Source organism: Dromaius novaehollandiae, chromosome 3 (assembly GCF_036370855.1).
Source record: "Dromaius novaehollandiae isolate bDroNov1 chromosome 3, bDroNov1.hap1, whole genome shotgun sequence".
Classification (NCBI taxonomy): domain Eukaryota; kingdom Metazoa; phylum Chordata; class Aves; order Casuariiformes; family Dromaiidae; genus Dromaius; species Dromaius novaehollandiae.
This window is the reverse complement of record NC_088100.1, coordinates 101641011-101660541: the sequence shown is the minus strand read 5'-3', so window position 1 is coordinate 101660541 and position 19531 is coordinate 101641011. Positions and strand designations below refer to the sequence as shown.

Sequence of the window (19531 nt, the reverse complement as noted above, 5' to 3'; positions counted from 1 at the left end):
ACCTCGATCGTCTGGTGGAACGGTCACGTCCGCTGCCCGGAGAGCACAAATGGAGCTGTGCCTTTGTCTCAGCCACCCCACTTCACTAATTGACGTTACCTCCAAGGAGACAAGGCTTCTAAGTCACTTGGCTGACTTTTGAATTTGTTGGTGGAATTTCGGATGACAGCCCTGGACGGGTGTGTGGGTGGAAGAGAGAAAAGCAGGCAGTGCCACCTGCTGATGACTCAGTGGAGACAGCTAGCTCTTGCTAACATATGTCCCCACAGCCCCAAGGAGCGAGGGGTGGAGTGGAGAAGGGCAGGGAGAGCAGACAGATGCGGTTTGGCGAGGAAAGAAGAATTACACAAAGTGCTTCTTTATTGCAAGAGTGCTTCCCAAAAGGCCCAGATGTTATCCTGCACTTTTGAGAGTGAAGAAAGGATCTGTTAACAAGAGCTCTAGAGCTGTTGGAAGCACAGAGCTGATACAATTGCAAACCAACTCTAACTGTTCATGTCACTGTAAGACAAGCTGCACGTCCGAAGTTGCCAAATTGCATTTTTTCCCATTGAATTTCATGGGACAGCAGAGGGTGTTCAACTTGCAGAGCTGTTGGCAGGAAGATATTTCTATAAGGCAAGAACATGCCATCAAATTAGTTAAGAGGGCTATGTCCTCCTTACTTGCTTTTGAAAACAGTGTCATAAAACTAATCCCCATCATTTGCTGGATGATTTCTGTGGTTGCTTCTCTGTTTTATGTGCCATGTAAACCACTCCAAAAGACTTTGGTTTGAATTTCTGCCTCCTTTATGGGAGCTGATGACTTGCAACCTCACGCGGCTCCCTTTCGTGGCAGCCCAGCCTTCCTCCTTCTGCGCAGCAGTTCAGGGAGGCCACTGGTCACCCCTGGATGCTGGTCCTGTGTCCCGATCCTCTTGTGCTGCTTGCCTTCCTTGGAGGGGCAGCGACGAGCGAGCAAAGCCGCTCTGCTCTGCAGGTACCTGCCCAGGAAGCTCGATTTGACCCAGGTAACATCCTGGCAGCTGCAAGAGAAAAGACATACTTTTTAGAGTTCCTTTTATTACCCCCAAACGGTGAGCTCCCAGCCTCTGCTCCCCTTGCTGTTCGTTTGCCCCCACAGCAGCTGAGAGCAGGGATGGACTCGGGCACCAGCTGGTCTCACATCTGGAGGTATCGCAGCCCTTGTTGGTAAAGCATCTGTGTCAGGTATACAAACTGGATTTTTTTAAAGGTCTTTTACTTGGGTTTTTAAAGTAACATAGTCACCCGACTGCTTGGATAGGTGCCGTGTGGCATCTAACTCCCCTTGCGATTTCTCTTCTCTATGTTGGCCATGAATGCCTTGCCAACAGCTAGTTCTCACAGGCAGTATGCTAATGCTAATATTGATTCTAGACTAATTTTAAAGGAGTTGTTATTTTTCGTCAGGCTCAGCTGAACCGCTCAATTTAGGTAGTGGGCACCAAACTTGAATGTTCTGTATTGTTTCAGGCCAACTTTGGGACAATATATTTTGGAAACAGCTGCTTTTTCTTGGACTGCGTGGCTGCAGCTAGACTCCAAATTCATTTTTATGCTCACCATGATAAAATACACAGTGTCCATGACAGATACCTAACAAAGAAAATGATATACAGACATGTCTAATGAATATTCCAGCAAGTTTACCTTTTCAGAACATAAAATGCACAGAGATTATTTGATAGCTGGTCAAGCAAAATAATGTCATAATGAAGGGTTAAACTTCTCATGCAATGGAGCTGAGTGCAGTCGCGGTGGATGGAGGTCAGGGTAGATTTCGATCTGGTTATTTACGAGATAATGAACTGTGCCTCCAGTGCGGCCAGTGCAATCCCATTGAAATCGTGGGTGTATATGAGTGATCTATTTGTCTTCGCTGGACGCTTTACAAAAGTGGACTACTTGTGTGATTAAATATTTGCAGGGCTGGGCCTTGAGCTTGTGCAGTGCAATGCAAATGCAAAGTGCTGTAAATGTTTTTAGTAGAAGAATTTTCCACTTCAGAGTATAAGGAAAGCAGGGAGAGTGAAAGACAGATAACGTTACTAAATCATAAGATTATAGCCAACATAATGTATGTCAGACCAGCAGGTATGTATAGATATATATGTACACACACATATAAAATATATAGAGATGTCCATGGACATCTGTGAATATACCTGTAGATACGGTTAGTTATATATATGTGTGTCTTTCTAATTAACACATGCCAATTTTTATCTTAATGTACTCGAATCCTATGTTTAGTAACAGTGCCAGGTATGACATTCTGGTACCTTTTAGCTCTTCTAAAATGCAGTGCTATTAATACATTTATAAACTGTGAATTTAGTGTTTAATATTTAAATTATTTACCTAGTTTCGGTATTCAGCAGCAGAAGAAATTTGCCTCACAGCTTTCGGCACACAGCTGTCATCTCAGCCTTAAAAAGCCCTGAGCTGTGCTGGACGCTCTCTGCATCCTGGGCTTTTCTGAAGAAGCTCAGCACTTGGCAGGACCTGATCACCTGATGTCAGTGAGGAAGATGAGTTCAGTTCTCGGGCACCATCTCTATATATCCTGTAGCAGGAAGGTTGGCTTCAGACTGATCTTCATTAGCTCCAGGCCATTCAGGGAACTTGCGCTTTTTCCAGGGAAAGGCACATGGCAGGCTTGCAGATGCTTTTGGGCTGAGCAGGAGTGGCTAAGATAGACATGCACACACTCAGCAATGGAAGGAAATGTTTAAAACCTGAGACATGAATAGATGTTAGGGTGACATAAATGTCTCAGATCTTATATTGGTGAATCATAGCTGTATCAGGCAGTGCTGGGTGTTCATGTGTCTTGTTCTTGCATGGACTGGCCCAGTGCTCCAGGAAAGAAAGGTGAATCCACAGATTGGTTGTATGTAAAGGGTTATGTTCAATTAGATATCAATCAAATAGCAAGACCTTCTAAAATGTGCTTTTCTGGTTTCGACATGCAGCAGCTCACTCAAATGGCTCATTAAATGGCTACTAGTGTCAGTGGGAGCTTTTTATTTCTCATGGGCCCCAGGTCACTAGGGAATATAATTTTGCCATAACCAGCTTTGATTAGGTAACCTTGCGTTTACGTATTTTTGAAAATAAAGATTGTAGTGAGCGTTGACTATTGTTGCTCACCCTGAAAGTGTGACTTTTTTTTTAATTGCACTTTCCTATTGTGGGCTGAAGTTAATGCCTTACTGTAGTAGGTTTGGGCAACTCCGCGTTGCAAGAGAAGAGAATTAGGTCTCTTGAGTTTACTTCTGGTGTAGTACAGTTGAGTTGTCACTTACGTTACTGCGGGGAATAGTGTTCTTGAAGTTCCGATTCCCGTAGTCAGGAGAATCTCCTGTTCATTGAAGGAAAAAAAAAGTGGAAATTCCCAGCTTTTGTGGTTGTGGAGAAAACCTAAAAAAAATGCAAAACGCTAAGGGCAAAAAACTAACAAGGCAAAGAAAAAGATTCAAAATGTGTTATCATTTGTAGAGAAATCGCATGATCTTTCCAGGCAAATCTTAGGAGTTTCTGCATGGTGGCTTGGGCAGCCCAGCCCGTGGGAGAGCAGGACCAGCCGGCGTCCTTGCCAGGGAGGGTTGTCCATCGTGTCCTTCCCGACTGAGCAGCTTCTATAAATGAAATGTAACACTTTGGCTGAGGCTCTGCCTTGGCGTTTATTTTCCTCGAAATCCAGCGAGGGTGCCCATGCTAATGCAGGAGGGTCTGTTGTTTGCATATACTTACCCTGCTGATGACAGCTTAATAAGCTCCTTTATTTTGTGTTTTTATTCAGTAAGCTTGTCAGCTTTTGTGCGGAGCCTGACCTCTGCCTCCACCCTCCCCCCAGCTTGTCTGGAAGGGGCACCTCTGTCCCTATGATTTGTACTAAAAGGGGATCGTAAAGGGACGTGAGCTGGGGGGCTGTACCGACGCCGATTCCCACAAAGGAATATAACTTTCTCCGGGGCTGACCCTGTGTGCCCAGCGTGCCCAAAACCGTGGAAGTCAGGGCAGGTTTTGGCACATAAAGAGCAGCACAGGAGAGAGCCTGTACGACTGAGAAAATCCAAACAGTTGCTGGAGAATTCAGTAAACAGGACTACTTTAAACGGATTACGGCACACAATGTGCGAACAGTTAAACATTTCATATCTGGCTTACGTTTTTCTAAACAGAAGGAAAGGCAGCCCAATATTGTGACTGTTTGCCGTTAGTTTCCATGCAAAAATATATTGGTGGCAATATATTTGTATTTAAATACAATGCCTTGAGATACCAAAAAAGATGTGGGATTGTATTTCTTTCCATTCATTTAATTAGAACCATGCTGAAAAAGCGTATGAAAACCATCACTCTCGAATATATCTAAAATGTAACTTTGTGATACTGAAAACGATGTCCATCCTAATAGAATTTCAGGTAGTGGAGATTTTGGATCATCCATATTTTGGATCATCTTTTGATTCCACCTATACTCATTTACCCTGTGTGCGTCCAGATACCTGTTTCTTACTTCACCGTCAGGGCATACAAACCGTTTTTCTCATTTCGGACCTTAAAAATGTATGGGACAAAAACAAAAAGGAAAAAAAGTGTTTTGGGTAACACTTCTGTACTCATTGTATCTATCTAATAAGTCAGCTTCTTAAACGAAAGGCGCAAGAATTACCATCCTGGAATATTTTGCATCTATATATAGTCCATGTTTTCTAACATCTGTATTCTGGATGGTGGTTCGTCAGGATGGGATGAATGTAACCATTCTAGATGCTTAATTGGCTGTTGGGACATGCCCAGTTTGTAATCATGATAATTGTACATACAAATATGGCCATGTAATTACATGTGCATTTTTGCATTTAGTCTGAGGACTTCATTTACAAAAGTATAAACGCAGCCCAATAAATCCTTTATATCTCAAACCTCTGTGCTTCTATAACTCTGTATAATTATGTAATAACACTACATCTGGAGAGATTTCAGTTAAGTAAAAGCAATAAAGAAATCAGATTGTATATTTTTTGAGTTAGACGTATACTAACTTCCTCAGTACTGTGTTTTTAGGTTGTAAGATTGATTAAATTCAGCAATACTTGTGCAAAAATTTTTTTCTTGTGAGAATAGAGAACAATTTAATATGAAACCAAAACTGGATCAGGTCCTTTAAGCTTCTGCAGTGGCTGAAGTGACTAAATGGGCCCTTATATAGTAAAACATGCACCAAATACATAGATACACAGGCAATGAAGACTTTTGCCAAGGTACAATTGAATATTAAAATGAAAGAATTACTTACGAGCAAAGTGCCATCTCCCTGAGAACAAATCTAAATCATTGTTATAACTATTGGAATTCATTCATTGAGGTAGAATACATACAAATATACTGTAATTCTTTTCTACTGATGTGTTCATATCCATAGATAATGAGACTACTTTCTCAATATTGTGTGTGTATGGATGTATATGTATCATGTTTTTGTAATCGAATGTATGACTGTTGTTTGTCTTCCTTATTTCTGTTCCTGGAATAGTTTTCACAAGTGTTGAGGATGCCTAATGAAGACCGATACCCTTTCTGTATTCATTGTTACTGTGAAATAACATTTGTGATACTATGATTTTTCAGCCTGTATTCTTATTTCCATTATGGCTCTTTTACCAATGGATATTGTTAGTATACTATAGACAAGAACTAACTTCTGCAGATAATACAGAAACAGATGTTAGATTCTGACACTCAAAAGTGAAAAGTTTCAGAGCTACCGAGTTTGATCCTGCCTTCTTAGTGAAGTATCTAGTAAGAATTGCAGAACCAAGCTCATGATTCCTCTGTAATGAAAGTTATGGCATTATCTGGAAAGATACATATTGTAATTAAGATTTTGTTTTACTTTCATGCTTTGCTAATGCTCAGGGTTTAAATATAACCATTGTTCTGGTGTGATCTTCTAAGAAAGCTTGCAGTGCACAGTTTTAACTGTTGTTAAATCAGCTGCACAAAAATGGTATCACAGATGATAAGGAACAAACCCTAAGACCAGTCTGAGTAACTCTAGATTAATAAATTATTGCTGTTGCAATTGTTGTCATGGTTGTGTCAGTCAATAAAAAAGGCACATTTTCCTACTTCAAATGTTCATATGCATCTAACACGAATTCCCTATTGTACATCAATGCCAAAATTTTTATGGCATGTTTTAAAATAAAATCTTCTAGCTCTTTTTTGTTTAGTTTAATGTCTGTGTTTTAGCAGCTGTTTTGAAATACAGCACCATTCTTACACCAAAAAGAATAATTGTTTACTTCACTTACATTTTTGGAACGCTTTTTTGTCGTTTAAATGTAGACAACTATAGTTAGAGCTAGCAGAGTGGTTCATAACGAATCACGTATTTGCTGACTTTAGCCACTCTTTTTGCTTTTCTGTCTGTCAGGGTCATGAGTCCTAAGACTGTGCTTGATATTCAAATATATTTGCAGTGGTTGTTTGCAGCCTCACCCGGCTCTGTCAGTTGGCCGCAGTCACTACCCAGGGTCCTTGCATTCCTGGTGAATCAGTGCTCCGTGCTCTGCTCTCCATGAGCCTGACTTCTGCAGGGCCGTATCCAAGTCCCCTCAAGCTCACTGGGGACCCTTGTCAGCTTCCCTGAGCTTTTTAGAATGAAAGAAGGTTTGAAGAAGAAAAAGAAAAATCAGATTACTCAGAGAAAGACAGTAGATGAACAGAATCAGAGCATTTTTAAAAATCGCTTTTTCACACAAGCCCTTTTACTGTAAAGCTTATTCGACTCGGGGCAGAGATTACATTTAATGTTATTTCTTGTGCGTGCTGTTCTAGCTGGAAAGTTGCAATCAGATCCTTATCAGGCTCATTTAACTGCCTCTTTGCCAGGGCTTGGCAAGGAGTTTGTGAAAGCCTGTCCCCTAGTTGTGTCAAACGTTGTCCCATTCCATATAAAGTAAGCCATCTTCTCCACAATCTTTAAATATCCTCCTTGTGCAAGTATTTGTGCAAGGGAAAATTAATCATTCAAATGTCCTTAGAAAGCAAATGCAAGAAGGAGCTGGAGCATGGCCGAAATTGCCATTTACATTCTTTTAAATTGCAGAAACTACTTGCAGATAATGTTTTGCATATTTGCCCTTCTCTAATGATACTGCAAATGAAAGTCCATCAGGTACAGCAAGAGACAATTTCTGGATCGGAAGAGATAAGTTTTGGCATTTCAACTGCTTTTCAAGCCACTGTGTCATTTAAACACACATTGCCAGCCAGTGCACAAGTAGTAGTCCTGTAGGAAATGTCATTAAAAGGTATTTTGCAATCTCTTTTAGGCAGAAAATTATTCTTATTTAGCCAGATATTGCATAGGCTAAACTAATTTTCCTCTGATATAATTCTGTTTCTGCATTCATGGGTATTTTTAGACATTATCTTGTTTTCTCACACATCCATTAGTATAAAATCCTGCACAGAGGGGTATGCAGAAGCCACTTAACTAGCCTTTTGCCGTATGATGCCCACAGAGACTGTGCTAAGTAATTTAAGAGCTTCCTTCAGGGGTTTCAAGGGAGCGCTCCTCAAATGTGAGGATACAAAAGCTGTTGGAGGGAGACTTTGAGGCTATAAAATATATAGAGTTCAGAGCCTTGTAAGAAATGCTTACTTTGCACCTCATCCATGGAGAAAAGTAAAAGCATGCCAAGATATATTACGCTGATAATTGCCTCACTGTGATTTTTTTTCAGCTCTATGGCTATTGTTACCAGGATAGCAACGACATCCCAGACACGCTGACGACCATCACTGAACTAGGCTCGCCTTTAGAGATGATTCAGCTTTTACAGACTTCCTGGGAAGACAGATTTCGAGTAAGTAACAGCTTTTTTAAAAGGACTTCTGGAGAGCTATGAATACAAAATAACTGCAAGCATGAAACAGAGGTTATACGCTATGCCATATAATTCACATGTATGAAACATTTGCTTTGCTTATGATTACATCTTGGTTTAGAAACAAATTTTAACACTCCCTTTCTGCAGTGTTTAAGATACGCTATTTTGTCTGTTGATGTTATCTGACTGTAGCTGGTTATATGCTTTTTACATTATATCTTCAAACGTTTCATACTTGCTAAAAAGTCAGGGCCCGAAACTGCTGGCGTTGAGCATTATGCTGTGCGACTGCAATTTATACAATAGAACGATGTTACATTTCTATCCTGATCATTATCACGGGTCGGTTGTATAATTGTTTTCTACTGCTTCCTCTTCTGTTTGTCTTTTACTAGGGAAGAGTAAAATAAACGTACTCAGATGTCAAACCTGGTTTGCCCACCGCACTGGCAACTTACCAGAGCACGAAGGTCACACTTAATTTGTCCTGAACGAAGGCAGACTGCAGCAATGCTTTGATCAAGACAGTGCTGTGTATACTGGGCCGCGTAGTCGGCTGAGGTTAACCCCGTAAGACATAGCGAGGCAGCAGTCTTCATCTAAAACACTTTGGATTGCATGGCTACAGCTGTACTAGCAAATTAAACGTGCCCCCGACTGCTCTCAGGGACGACCTGGCGTGGTACAGCTCACATCTGTACGCTTAAATTCCCGTGCTCACTAAAAGCAGGGCGGCTAAGTGCAAAGTGCCTGTTGGAAACGGTCCCTTGGCCCCGCTGCCTCCTGAGTCGCGTCTGGGAGTTGTTTGGGAGAGCGCTGCTTGGTCCAGGTCAAACCCCAGCCAGGGGCTGCGCTAGCAGCGCTGTGTACGATAGCGTTGCTGGGCCCGGGAACGTTCCCGGGCCCGGTTTGTTTTACTGACACGGATGGAGCAAGCATGGTCCCGGAGCTGAACTTCAGCTGCCTTCTCCTGAAAGAGATGTGCTCTTCATAAGTGGTAGAGGTGCTTGTCACAGCTCCCTAAATATCCCTCCTGCCTTTGTCACGGCTCGTCCCTGGAGTGCAGTCGTGGACTGTGGCGGCAACTATGTACAAAATAAACTAGCACAGGTATACTAGATTAGGGATAGTAAATTGGGAAGCTTTCCCCCTCTGCGTATTTCCGAGAGGGCAGGTAGGAAGGGAGATGAAGGAGAATTTCCCTGCTAATACTGAGCTGATTCACAGAGGTGTAATGACAAATGAAACATTCCTGAGAGTGCTGTAATGAAACCTTAGATGATGTTATGCTCATTGCCTTATCTAGGATTCAGTTGTCCCAGAGAAGAAAGAAGAAATAAAATCCTGTCTTCTTGATACCAGAGACTTGTTCGTGGCCCAGTCTGAAAACAATTGCACATCTGCCTAGCTTTATTCCTGCAAACAGTTTCCTTGTGTTGGAGGGCTCTGAAGCAAGCTTTCTCCCAGGGCAGCACCTGGCCACTCCGTGGAGGTGTGCGATACAGAGCAAAGCCTTCATCGGTGTGCTTAAAGCTTGTCCTACTGGGGTATTTTCAGTCCCACCTCAGGCTTCAGTCCATGGGGGCTCAGGCTGGTCACAGAGGTTGCCAGTGCAGGAGTAGGATTTTGTTAAGTGTTTGAGAAAAGGCAATAATTTCAGATGACAACCTGTGTTTGTATTCATACAAAATTCTAGGTTTTGTTGGCAATTGAAGATATGTGTACTGCAAGTTAGTTTTGTCTAAGAAAGCAGTTCAAAGCAGTAAAGCTTTGTCAGTGCAGTACCCTGTCCTGGTACAGTTCGCTGATGTAATTGTGACTCGTAGAAAAAATACTTTTTTTTTGAATGCTTCATTTTGATCTGCTTCCATTTCCCCAGGAACATGATATGCCTTTTATACACAGCGTGCTGTGTTGTGGGACAGCACGGCACGAATTCTGTGTGCTCCCAGAGGGAGGAAAGAGTCATCAAATCTGTCACCCCATAACCATGCTTGTATGCATAGATACCTATGGGTGTCTCCACATAAAGCTTTGGTATCATTTAAGTAGGATAAAAATGTTCTCGTCTGATCAGGCAGGGAAATGATAGTAGAAGTGTCAGATAGTCCTAATGTCCCACAGACACACCATCTGTGAGGTATAGCTTCAGACGCGCTCAGCCTCTGCTTTCTTCTGAAGTATGCATTTAGGTGCTCCCCTGAGTATGCCATTTATGTCCTGAGATTGAATTTTGATTTGGCTACTTGAATACATGTGGCCTTAACAGCATATTCTAACAAAAAACAAAAATTATACATAAATAATAAAAAGCTTGCTAGACTGAATAAGGAATGTTACTAATTGAATATATAGAATAAAAATTCCAATATTTAACTATGTTCATATTACTGCTTGTTTTGTATTAGTGCATTATATATTGGATTTTAAAGAAATGCATGACTTGGAAGCAGTACTTTGATAAGGGGACTGAGTTCAACATTCAGCGAGTTTGATGTCTAATAATTACCCAAGTTTCCAACTTGCAATTGAAAAGTGCAGGGTCAGTGCGGAGTCCCTACCCCAGCCTCAGAGTGGGCATCTTCTAGGCATGTAAGGGTCCACCTAGGTAGACAGATGTACACACTTACGCTTGTGTATGGTGAAGAGTTACAGTGGGTCAGAGGAGCTACCAAACTACACTTCCAGTATATTTGCTTTCTTCTCCCTGGGAAAAAGAAAAACATAAGAAGAACCAGTGGAAAACAAGAATAAAAACAATGTGAAAAGGAGTGATCAATAAAGAGACAATACAGACAGCTTCTATTGTTCAAGCTGCAGTTATAGGCGCAGAGTGTTGGGGCCAAAAATCCCAGACCTTGAGCTTGTAAAAGAGCAGATTCTTAGACTGCATGATCAAGGCCTGTATGTAATGTGTTATTAAAAGTAAATGCTTTTATTTCTATTAAAAGTAAGAATAGCAACAATGGGCCGTGCTTCAAGAGTAGTGTGGGAAAACACTGGTAAAGAAGCTTATTTTGGTTTCAGGTCTCTAAGGGTTATTACAATCAACTATGTTAATCCTCTGAAAAATACCTTGGATGCAATACTCAGTTTTGTAGATAAGTTGTAATGCTTATATTTAGTCACATAGTTACGAATATATCTGCAACTAAAGTGGTTTAATTCATGTGCTCTGTACTAAGAAAATAACACAAGGAACCCATGTTTTTGTATTTCAGATTTGTCTCAGCTTAGTTCGGCTTTTACATTATTTGGCTCACTCTCCTCTTGGCTCTGTGACGTTACTGGATTTTCGCCCTCGACAATTTGTGATCGTAGATGGAGAGTTGAAAGTGACAGATCTAGATGATGCCAGTATTGAAGAAAGTTCTTGTACCAGTAACAGTGACTGTTTTATGGAATTCCCAGCAAGAAATTTCACTCTTCCTTGTTCTGTTGAGGGACGATGTCAAAACATGAATGAAAAGAGGAATCTCTACAATGCCTACAGGTACATGATCAGTTTTCTATAACATAAAAGAGAATTAAAAATGGGCAAAAATTCTGCATCATCATTTTTAGTTATTTAGACCAGTGAACACATATTAGCTCAGATCTGTAATCCAAGAATAAGTTAAGCCATGAATAATTGTTTCCTATGTGAAAATACTTTAACATAGCGTTTTTAATTCTAGAAATATTTTGCATACTTTGAGTGTGATTCATCAAGTTAGTCTAGTTTTACACTGATCAGTCATACAAGTAAAATTTTTTAGAAGAGTAAAACTGAGGCCTTGTGAAGGTGGAAGCCCATTAACTCTGCAGCGAGACAATTCTTAACTCTTCTGTGATGTAAATTCATAAGGATTTTCACCCTTCTCTTCCTACCAGCTGAGAAATGAGCTGGTCTCAGAGGCAGAATTGGCATCCGGCTCTTCTTGCATGCTCTGGCGCAATGCTGCCCACCTCTCCTGAGCCTGCCTTCGCTCTGATTTAAATGCTCCCTGGCTCAGCTGCGGCACAGCTGAGAGCACTGACGCTCTTGCAGTGCATGGATGTCAGTCACGGATGATCGGGGGCATAATCCCAAATCCCAAACTTTTTGAAGCAAGAGCGGGCTGTGTTTGCATATGGTGGATTACTTGCTTCCCATGCTGCTCCCACTCCCGCTTTATGGCAGTGCTGTACTCCAGAAATGGGGATATGTAGGTGACGATTGGCTGTTTGGCCGGAAACTTTGAAGAAAGAGTTCAGCTGAAGCGTCTATCTTCTGAATTTTGTTTTAAGGGCTTACCCAGATTTGCAACTGAGTTCTTTTGGAGCGATGACTTTGTGTTTGTGGTCTGGGCTGTTCCCTAACTTTGATCGTGCTCCTCTTAGGGCTGCATCTGGAGCCTGGGGGAGCTTTATCAGTAATTGGTTCTTAATGCTGGGCTGCTGGCGCTGCTGCGGCTTCGTGCTGAAGGGTGCTGCTGAGACAGGCGGCCGTGGCATCTGATCCAGATATGATGGTGGAGGATCTCAAAGCAATACCATAATGGTGTGCTCATTCCTTAGACTTCCCTTTCAAGTATCGTGCTGTTCACTCCCTGCCAGACCACAGTGAGGAGAGTCTTCTCCAGAGAGAGTCTTCTGCTTTGGTCCCAGGGCGCTCGCCAGCATGTGTGTTGCATTAGCTGACCACACTGAAATGGGTTGCGCCACATGACAACCATCTGCATTTGCGCAGCGCAGTTTTTAGCGTGTCCTGCAAAATTTTCCATTTCCATTTGCTTGGATTAAAGATCCTGCTTAGCTAGCTAGCTTTTGGTTATGACCGTTTTACTGTTCTGGCTAAGAAACCTTTAATAGGCATCCATGCATCTGCGTCCTAACTAGGGATTTGCCTGCAATGTGGTGGGCAGGTTGCCGCTCTCGCTGAAGGAAGCAGTCTTTTTCTATTATAGTTCTTAACACTTCCTTTGAACCGCTCGCCAGGGTGTAACACATGCAGCATCCCAGTGTTTGCAGCCCCTGTTTTTGCTTAATATGATGGAGACAGTGGGCTTTTGTTTGATAACAGATTCCTACTACAGTAGGCTGCGACCATCCGTGATGAAGCATCAGCAGCAATCTCCGAGTGCTTGTCCGGGAGGGCTTTTGTTCAGTTCATTCAGTGCAGGCTACAGAATTTCATATTTTCGTGCACTCTGTTGCCGTGTGGTTAGAGGTTCCCAGTACTGCTGTCTCCAAGATCAGCAAAGGGTTACTAGTGCTGTTAGCTAGAAGTCAAAAGCAGCACTATATCAAACAACTGCATAAATCCCTTGCAATTTTAAAATATAGTAGGCCCTGTCCTTGAAAAGATAATTAGGCTGTCCAGTTCGTTTCTTTATATGGGTATAAAGATATTTATTTACCTCTTTATGAGGTAAATAATTAAAAGAGAGAAAACATTTAAAAAACCCCAAACTCCACTATGCAAGAACTGGCACATCTTAATTTTCAAATAGTTGCCTTCTATCACAAACATGTCTCTGTGGGTTTTCCTCCAAATATTTGGAGGAACATTCTGAAAAACACTTAACAGTTTTAAAGATAAGGATAATCAGTACTTTGAACTATTAACGAATGGCTGAGATGAATTTCCCATCATTGACAATTCTTAAATTAAGATCAGATAGTTCTTCGAGGAAGAGAAGAAAAGAGAAAAACCCTGTAGGAGAAAATTTAAGAGAATCTGACAGTCCGTGTTAGGCAGATCACAAACGATGCCACTGGCCTTAGAATCTGTGAATAACAAATGTTCATATAATTGAGTTTTCCAGGTGCCAGGGTCTGTACATTTCAGAGCTGCACATGTGGGTGTTTGCTTTAGAACAAGTTGTGTATTTATATAGCCAGGGAAAAACAATAAGCTCCATGACTTGCATCTATCCGGTGTTTAGAAAAGTAAATGACAGCTACTGAATGTTTGCAAAGAGCTGTTCACAATCAATTGGAGTCTGCTGGTGGATATTCTCTAAGAAAAATGAGGTAAAATTTACCAGGTAAATTATTCATTGCAAACGTTACGCTGCTCTTTAAACTTCTGCATGTATTTATATTGGCTATTTCATACTCATCGCTGAGAAAACCTACCTGTGGAAAATCCTGTTTGTGAAAATCATAAATATTTCTTTTTTTGCAACAGATAAATTTTACTCTTCCATAATATAAGCTAAAATCTCAAGGAAATATTCATTGTATAAGTGGAATATGTCAGCTCAATAATACTTGTGCCTATGATCAACTTTTGCTATCAGTAACTCAATTTTTTTAATTTGTGCTTATGTAAGACATCTGTTATTCCATCTTCAGAGTATGAGTCACCGTAGGTTTCTGTTTGACAGTGTGGTCTCTGTATGTGAAAAAAACATTTACTTTGCTTTGCAGGTTAGATATAAAGCAGGGCAATATCCCAATTGTGTTACTGTTCTGCTCATTGCCTAATATTTATGTCTTGATACTTCTGTTTATATTGTCAGATCCTGAACTGTCCATCTTTATCTTACGTTGCTATGACACTGAGTTTGCAGTAGTTAGTAATACTGTCAGAGTAATAGAAATGTAAAGGAACAATGTGAAATTAAGTGTACCTTATATATATAAGATATTTTTATTTTATAGCCCTCCTTCTCTGTAGGAGAGGTGTTTTGTAAGGATATCAACATTTAAATTCTCTCTCCTGTTAGGTTTTCCACTGTTTTATCAACAGTGATTGAGCATGGATAGTTTAGGAACAGTCATAAAAAATAATCAGTTAGTTTAAGACTGTGAGAAGTATGTGTAAACTCGTAGACCTTTTTTGATATGGGTGTTCTAGAATTGCTGTAGTGCTTTTATATGTATGCAAAATAGATCAAAATCACTTGAATCACTACTGTTTTTTTCAGTAGAGGATATGCATCCAACATGACTATCCACATGAATGCACCTGGAATTTAGATAAATGATGAGAACAGAGCAGATATTCTGAACTGCAGTGGTATTACAACAATAGAAGAAGGTTTTCTCCTGGCCATTCATTTTAATGCCTGAGAAAACTGTAGAAAAGAAAATAATAGTCAAATGAACAGAAATCTGAGTTACACACTTTCAAGGTTTGAAAACCCCCCAAGACTTCTGAGGTTGGTGTCCTGTTAGTTTGTTGAAGTACAGAGAGCTTTGCAAATAGTCACAATCCATGGGGCTTCATAGCAAATTTCTGTATTAACGGAACATTTACACGTAGGTACAAGGCGGCCTTGTATGTAACAGCTTGGTCTAGGTATGCCAGACAGCTGTGTGAATAGTCTCAGCTACATATTTATTTGACTATAGAATACGATTATATTTCCTGAATAGGTCGGTGGCTTATAAGCAATTAAAATTTTATTCCTTATGTTGTTTGGTAGTTACCAGACACATGTAACTTTTTTTTTTTTCTTTAATGTGGGTTATTTTTCCATTGCAGGTTTTTTTTTACGTATCTTCTGCCACACAGTGCCCCATCCTCACTGAGACCATTATTGGATGAGATAGTCAACGCAACAGGTAATCACACTAAATGTGGTAATGCCAAATATCTTTTTTTTAGTGTGACTATCATGCTTGGGATTTGGAGAATGCTGCTTTTATGTTCATTGTAATAGAACCAGATTGTCCTTTTATGCAGGATAAAATTCACCCCAGGCAGAGAAGGCAAGAATGGCCCTGAATATCAGTGAAATCATATTTTGAGGTTTTAACTGGGTTTCAGACATGCATACTCCTTCCTGATACCTCAGTACAAGGGTGAATTGCATCTTTGTATGCACTTCAGTAACAATCTCACAAGGAACAATCCAAATAAAATTCATTCCCGTTTAGTGTGCAACACTCTGCGGCCTTTTAGTCCCACGTGAAGAGCTGAGTCAGTGTGGACTTAACTGCATGATCTGGAAAGTCCCTGTCTTTACCAAGGGGAATTTCAGTTATAAAGACAAGATATTTCCCAGTCTCCAATTGTACTAACAATGCTTTTATACTTCAGAAGCCAGAGGCAAGTGAAATTACCCTAGATCTTTATTAATTACAAAAATAGTGCCTTTGGGAAAAGAGTAGTTTAAGTTGTGTATGCACTTTGAGGCTTTTGGTTTCTTGTTCTTGGGGTTTTGTATCTTGTACTACGTACATTTCATGGAGAAGTTTGACGATGCCAGGCCATAAATAATGAACAAACAAATCCTTTGGTGTTCCCTGCATTGGCTGAGGTTCGTCTCTCGTGGGGAGCCCACTGCAGTGATTGCTGCCTGCAGTCCTGAGGTCCCCAGCTGGACTAGTCACCCCTTGACAAGCCTAGTTATAGCAGGGCTCGTGTCTGGTGTGAAAAGCAATTGGGTTGTCACTTTGTAATATCTACTAGACTTTATATTCACATCACGGCACCATCATAAAGTAGGGCACCACCATGTCCTGACGCCTAGGACTTTATCTGAATGCAGCCTCTCTTTACTTCTGTGAAGGTTGCTCCTCATCTAAATCATTCTTTTTCTGTGCTTTTAAAGGAGAACTTCACTGGGGAATAGATGAAACAGCTGCTCAACTAGAAAGAGTTTTGAATTTGTATAAGAGCGGAGAGTACTTACAGAACACGACTCGGATACCGAAAACTGGTAAAGTATTCTTTTTCAAATTTTAAAATCAGAGACTCCGCTTTGTCTTTTGTTTGAGGATTGAAAGGGAAATATCCAGAAAACTGAGGGGGCTCAAAGGCTCTTGAAACCATGCACATGACTTCAAATATGAAACGATTTCAAGCACAAAATGATTTCAGGTCTGCGTCTTGTTTCCTGGGCACCTTCTGAAGCCCCTCACACTAAATAAGGTAGTTGGACTTCTGTAGGTGCGAGCACGGTCTCCTGGGGAAGAGGGAAAGGCGGTGAGTGCTGCTCTCCATCATAGCAGACCTGTGGAAATCTGTTTCATAAACTCATGCTGAGAAGTGCAGCACATCCAAACACTTCCCTACTGTGGGAGTGTGAGAACCCCCCAAACATGAGCTGATGGGAGGATTAAAATAGGAACCCCGTAAAGATGCCTCAGTCGTCTGTGGATTTCCTGAGACTTACAGGAATTTCTTGCAGGACTGAGCATCTGTAAATGGAAGAATAAGATTTTTCCTTTCTTTGCAAGGGAAGGATACCCTATCTCCCAGCTTCTGCTAGCAATAGGATAACAAAAAAGGCACAGGTTGAAAATGAAGCTGCACAATAGCATCTTTTTCTTTTTCATAAAATATCCTCTCTAGCACCACAGGTATGTAAAGTGCTATTCAAGCAACTCTGATATAAAGGGATGCATGTTCTTCCCAGAAGGATACCTTGTGGAGTAATACATTTCGAATAAGATTATGTAGAATGGAAATGGCTGTTAAGCCAAACAATTGAAAAAGCTGTTGTGCAAATTATTTTTTGTGTATGTACAATATTCATGTCAGACTGTTGACATAATTGACTGCAAGTTGATAGGAAAATTACGGTTTTGCTGCAAGAGCACAGTAATGAAGGAGAGATGGCTTCTAAATGAAGATGAATGTTGGCACAGCGCATTTGAAAAGTTCAGTGAAGCATTTGCTCTGTGAAAGACACAGGAGCCAAATTCATTCCTGTCATAGCACTGTTAACCTCAAGGGGCCATGACACCAGGGATGAATTTGACCCACTTATCAGAAATAATTCAATATTTATTTTGTTGTAAAATTGGCAGGAAAATTGTTGCAGGTGTTCATTTAACTTTCTAATTTTCAGCTTTTCATCACAGTCTGTGCTGAGTGATGCCTGTCAACACAGCAAAATTATTTTCAGCAGTACAATCAATAGTACAAACACGTCCTTTGTTGAAGAAGTGCCAGGAAGGCTGAAGTTTTTCTGTGATGCTGGTTGATTCCAGATTTAACCACCATATCAGGACAATATGAAGGGAGGAAAGTTTAGGACAGCAGCAGTAAACGTAACAGTGCAAGTTTCTAGTAAGACGGAGCAGACCTTCCTGTGTATTTGGCTACTATAATAAGTACACATTTTTGTGCTATAATAAATACACATTCTTGTGTTAGTTTAATTCCATAGAGTCCTGGATAGTATAACACAGAATCTGCTGCCCTTGTTCAAGGTTAGTAACGCCTTCCTGTGCAAGTAGCCCTTTTTACTTTTAGGACACTGCTCGGGGACCTACGTACTCTATAACATCAGCAAAGATATTGAAAATACATAGAAACTTTAAGTAACATATTTCACCAGTCTAAGAGGGTGCTAAATTAAAGATCCTGAGTGTAAATACTTTGATATGAAAAAGATCTCAACCTATAGCGAGCCTGAGAAATCAAACATGTCAGTAGAAGTTACACTTACAGGAGATATATTTTCAGACTTAGCTGCCATATCTTTAAGATGTGCAGACCTGTTTCTCGTTTGTTCTAAGGCCACTTTACCCAAACAGAAAAGGCGCTGTAATTTATTCCTATTTTAAGACTCCTTTTCCTTGCCAGAAAAATATGAAGACGTCATACCATAAGGGTGAAAATAGCCCTACCTACTCATTCTTATCACTTTTATTCCACACACATTCCTCCCTCAACTAATATTTCATTTGTAAAGTCAAGCCAGAATTCATTTTTAATGCTTCCAGTCCAAAGATTATTCAATAAATGAGAAATTCTGCTGTGGTACGGTGATGTGGCAGGAGAGTGTGATAGTGGTGCTGAAAGAGGCTTGGTGTCCACATAACCAGCCTCTCCTCGCTGGCGGGACATTCCCAGCTGAGCTGGCTTCTTGGCCCAGCAAAACCAGGGCTGAAGAGTAGAAGAAATTCCACATTTTATATAACTGGTGGGTAGTGGAGGCGGAGACAGGGTTGAAAAGGGAGAACTGTGATACTTTCACAAACTGCGGTAGTCTTTTGGTCCTGTTTAGACTTTAGGTCATTGGGTTACTCTCAGAAAACCAAGGAAAAATATTTTTTTGATTATGGGTTTTTAAATCTTTTTTCTTGTTCTACAATATAATGAAAGTTCAAGGAGACTGTTTTCCAATCCAGTGCTAGAGTAAGTTAAAACTGGAGATTGTGGTTTGGTTCTGAGGCCAGATCAGAGTTAATCAGGGCTTTGCATTCACATACCAGGGTGCCAAGATCTTGCAGGCACAAATTCACATAGATTTTGGTTCAGATGATGGAAATTTCGCAAGGTGAGTGGTTCCCAAGATTTTCACCCTCTCAAATGGCAGGAAAGACAAGAATTAACTATTCAGTGTGAGGCAAGCTATTTTGTTCTGAAATCTTAAAAGAAAAAGTAGCAGTTGCCATGAATCTTCACTGACACCTGAAAGACTGACAAAATAAGGCCTCTCTGGTGGATGTTCTATTTTCAAATACTAAAAGCAAAACTAGAGGAAAATTCAGATCAAAGAAGTGCAGGTGTGTTTTTTTTTGTTTTGTTTTGTTAAAAAAAAAAAGAAGTTTCAGGTGATGATGCTTGAGAATTTGCATTGAAAGTCTAGATGTTTTGAATTACCCGTCGTCTTGCATAGACTGTTATAAATTCTTTCTAGGAAGGAAGAGATCATGATTTTGGGCAAG

General features: G+C 40.6%; 1 protein-coding gene across 1 annotated transcript in view; it reads left to right on the top strand.

Moving 5' to 3' along the window:
* Nucleotides 1–19531, top strand: part of PKDCC (protein kinase domain containing, cytoplasmic) — a 39151-nt gene that overhangs the window by 6466 nt on the left and 13154 nt on the right. Inside the window, exons 2-5 of the mRNA XM_026123288.2 lie at nucleotides 7787–7909; nucleotides 11155–11426; nucleotides 15390–15469; nucleotides 16462–16569. Coding sequence (XP_025979073.2) covers nucleotides 7787–7909; nucleotides 11155–11426; nucleotides 15390–15469; nucleotides 16462–16569 — 583 coding nt within the window. The remainder of the gene's footprint in view (nucleotides 1–7786; nucleotides 7910–11154; nucleotides 11427–15389; nucleotides 15470–16461; nucleotides 16570–19531) is intronic.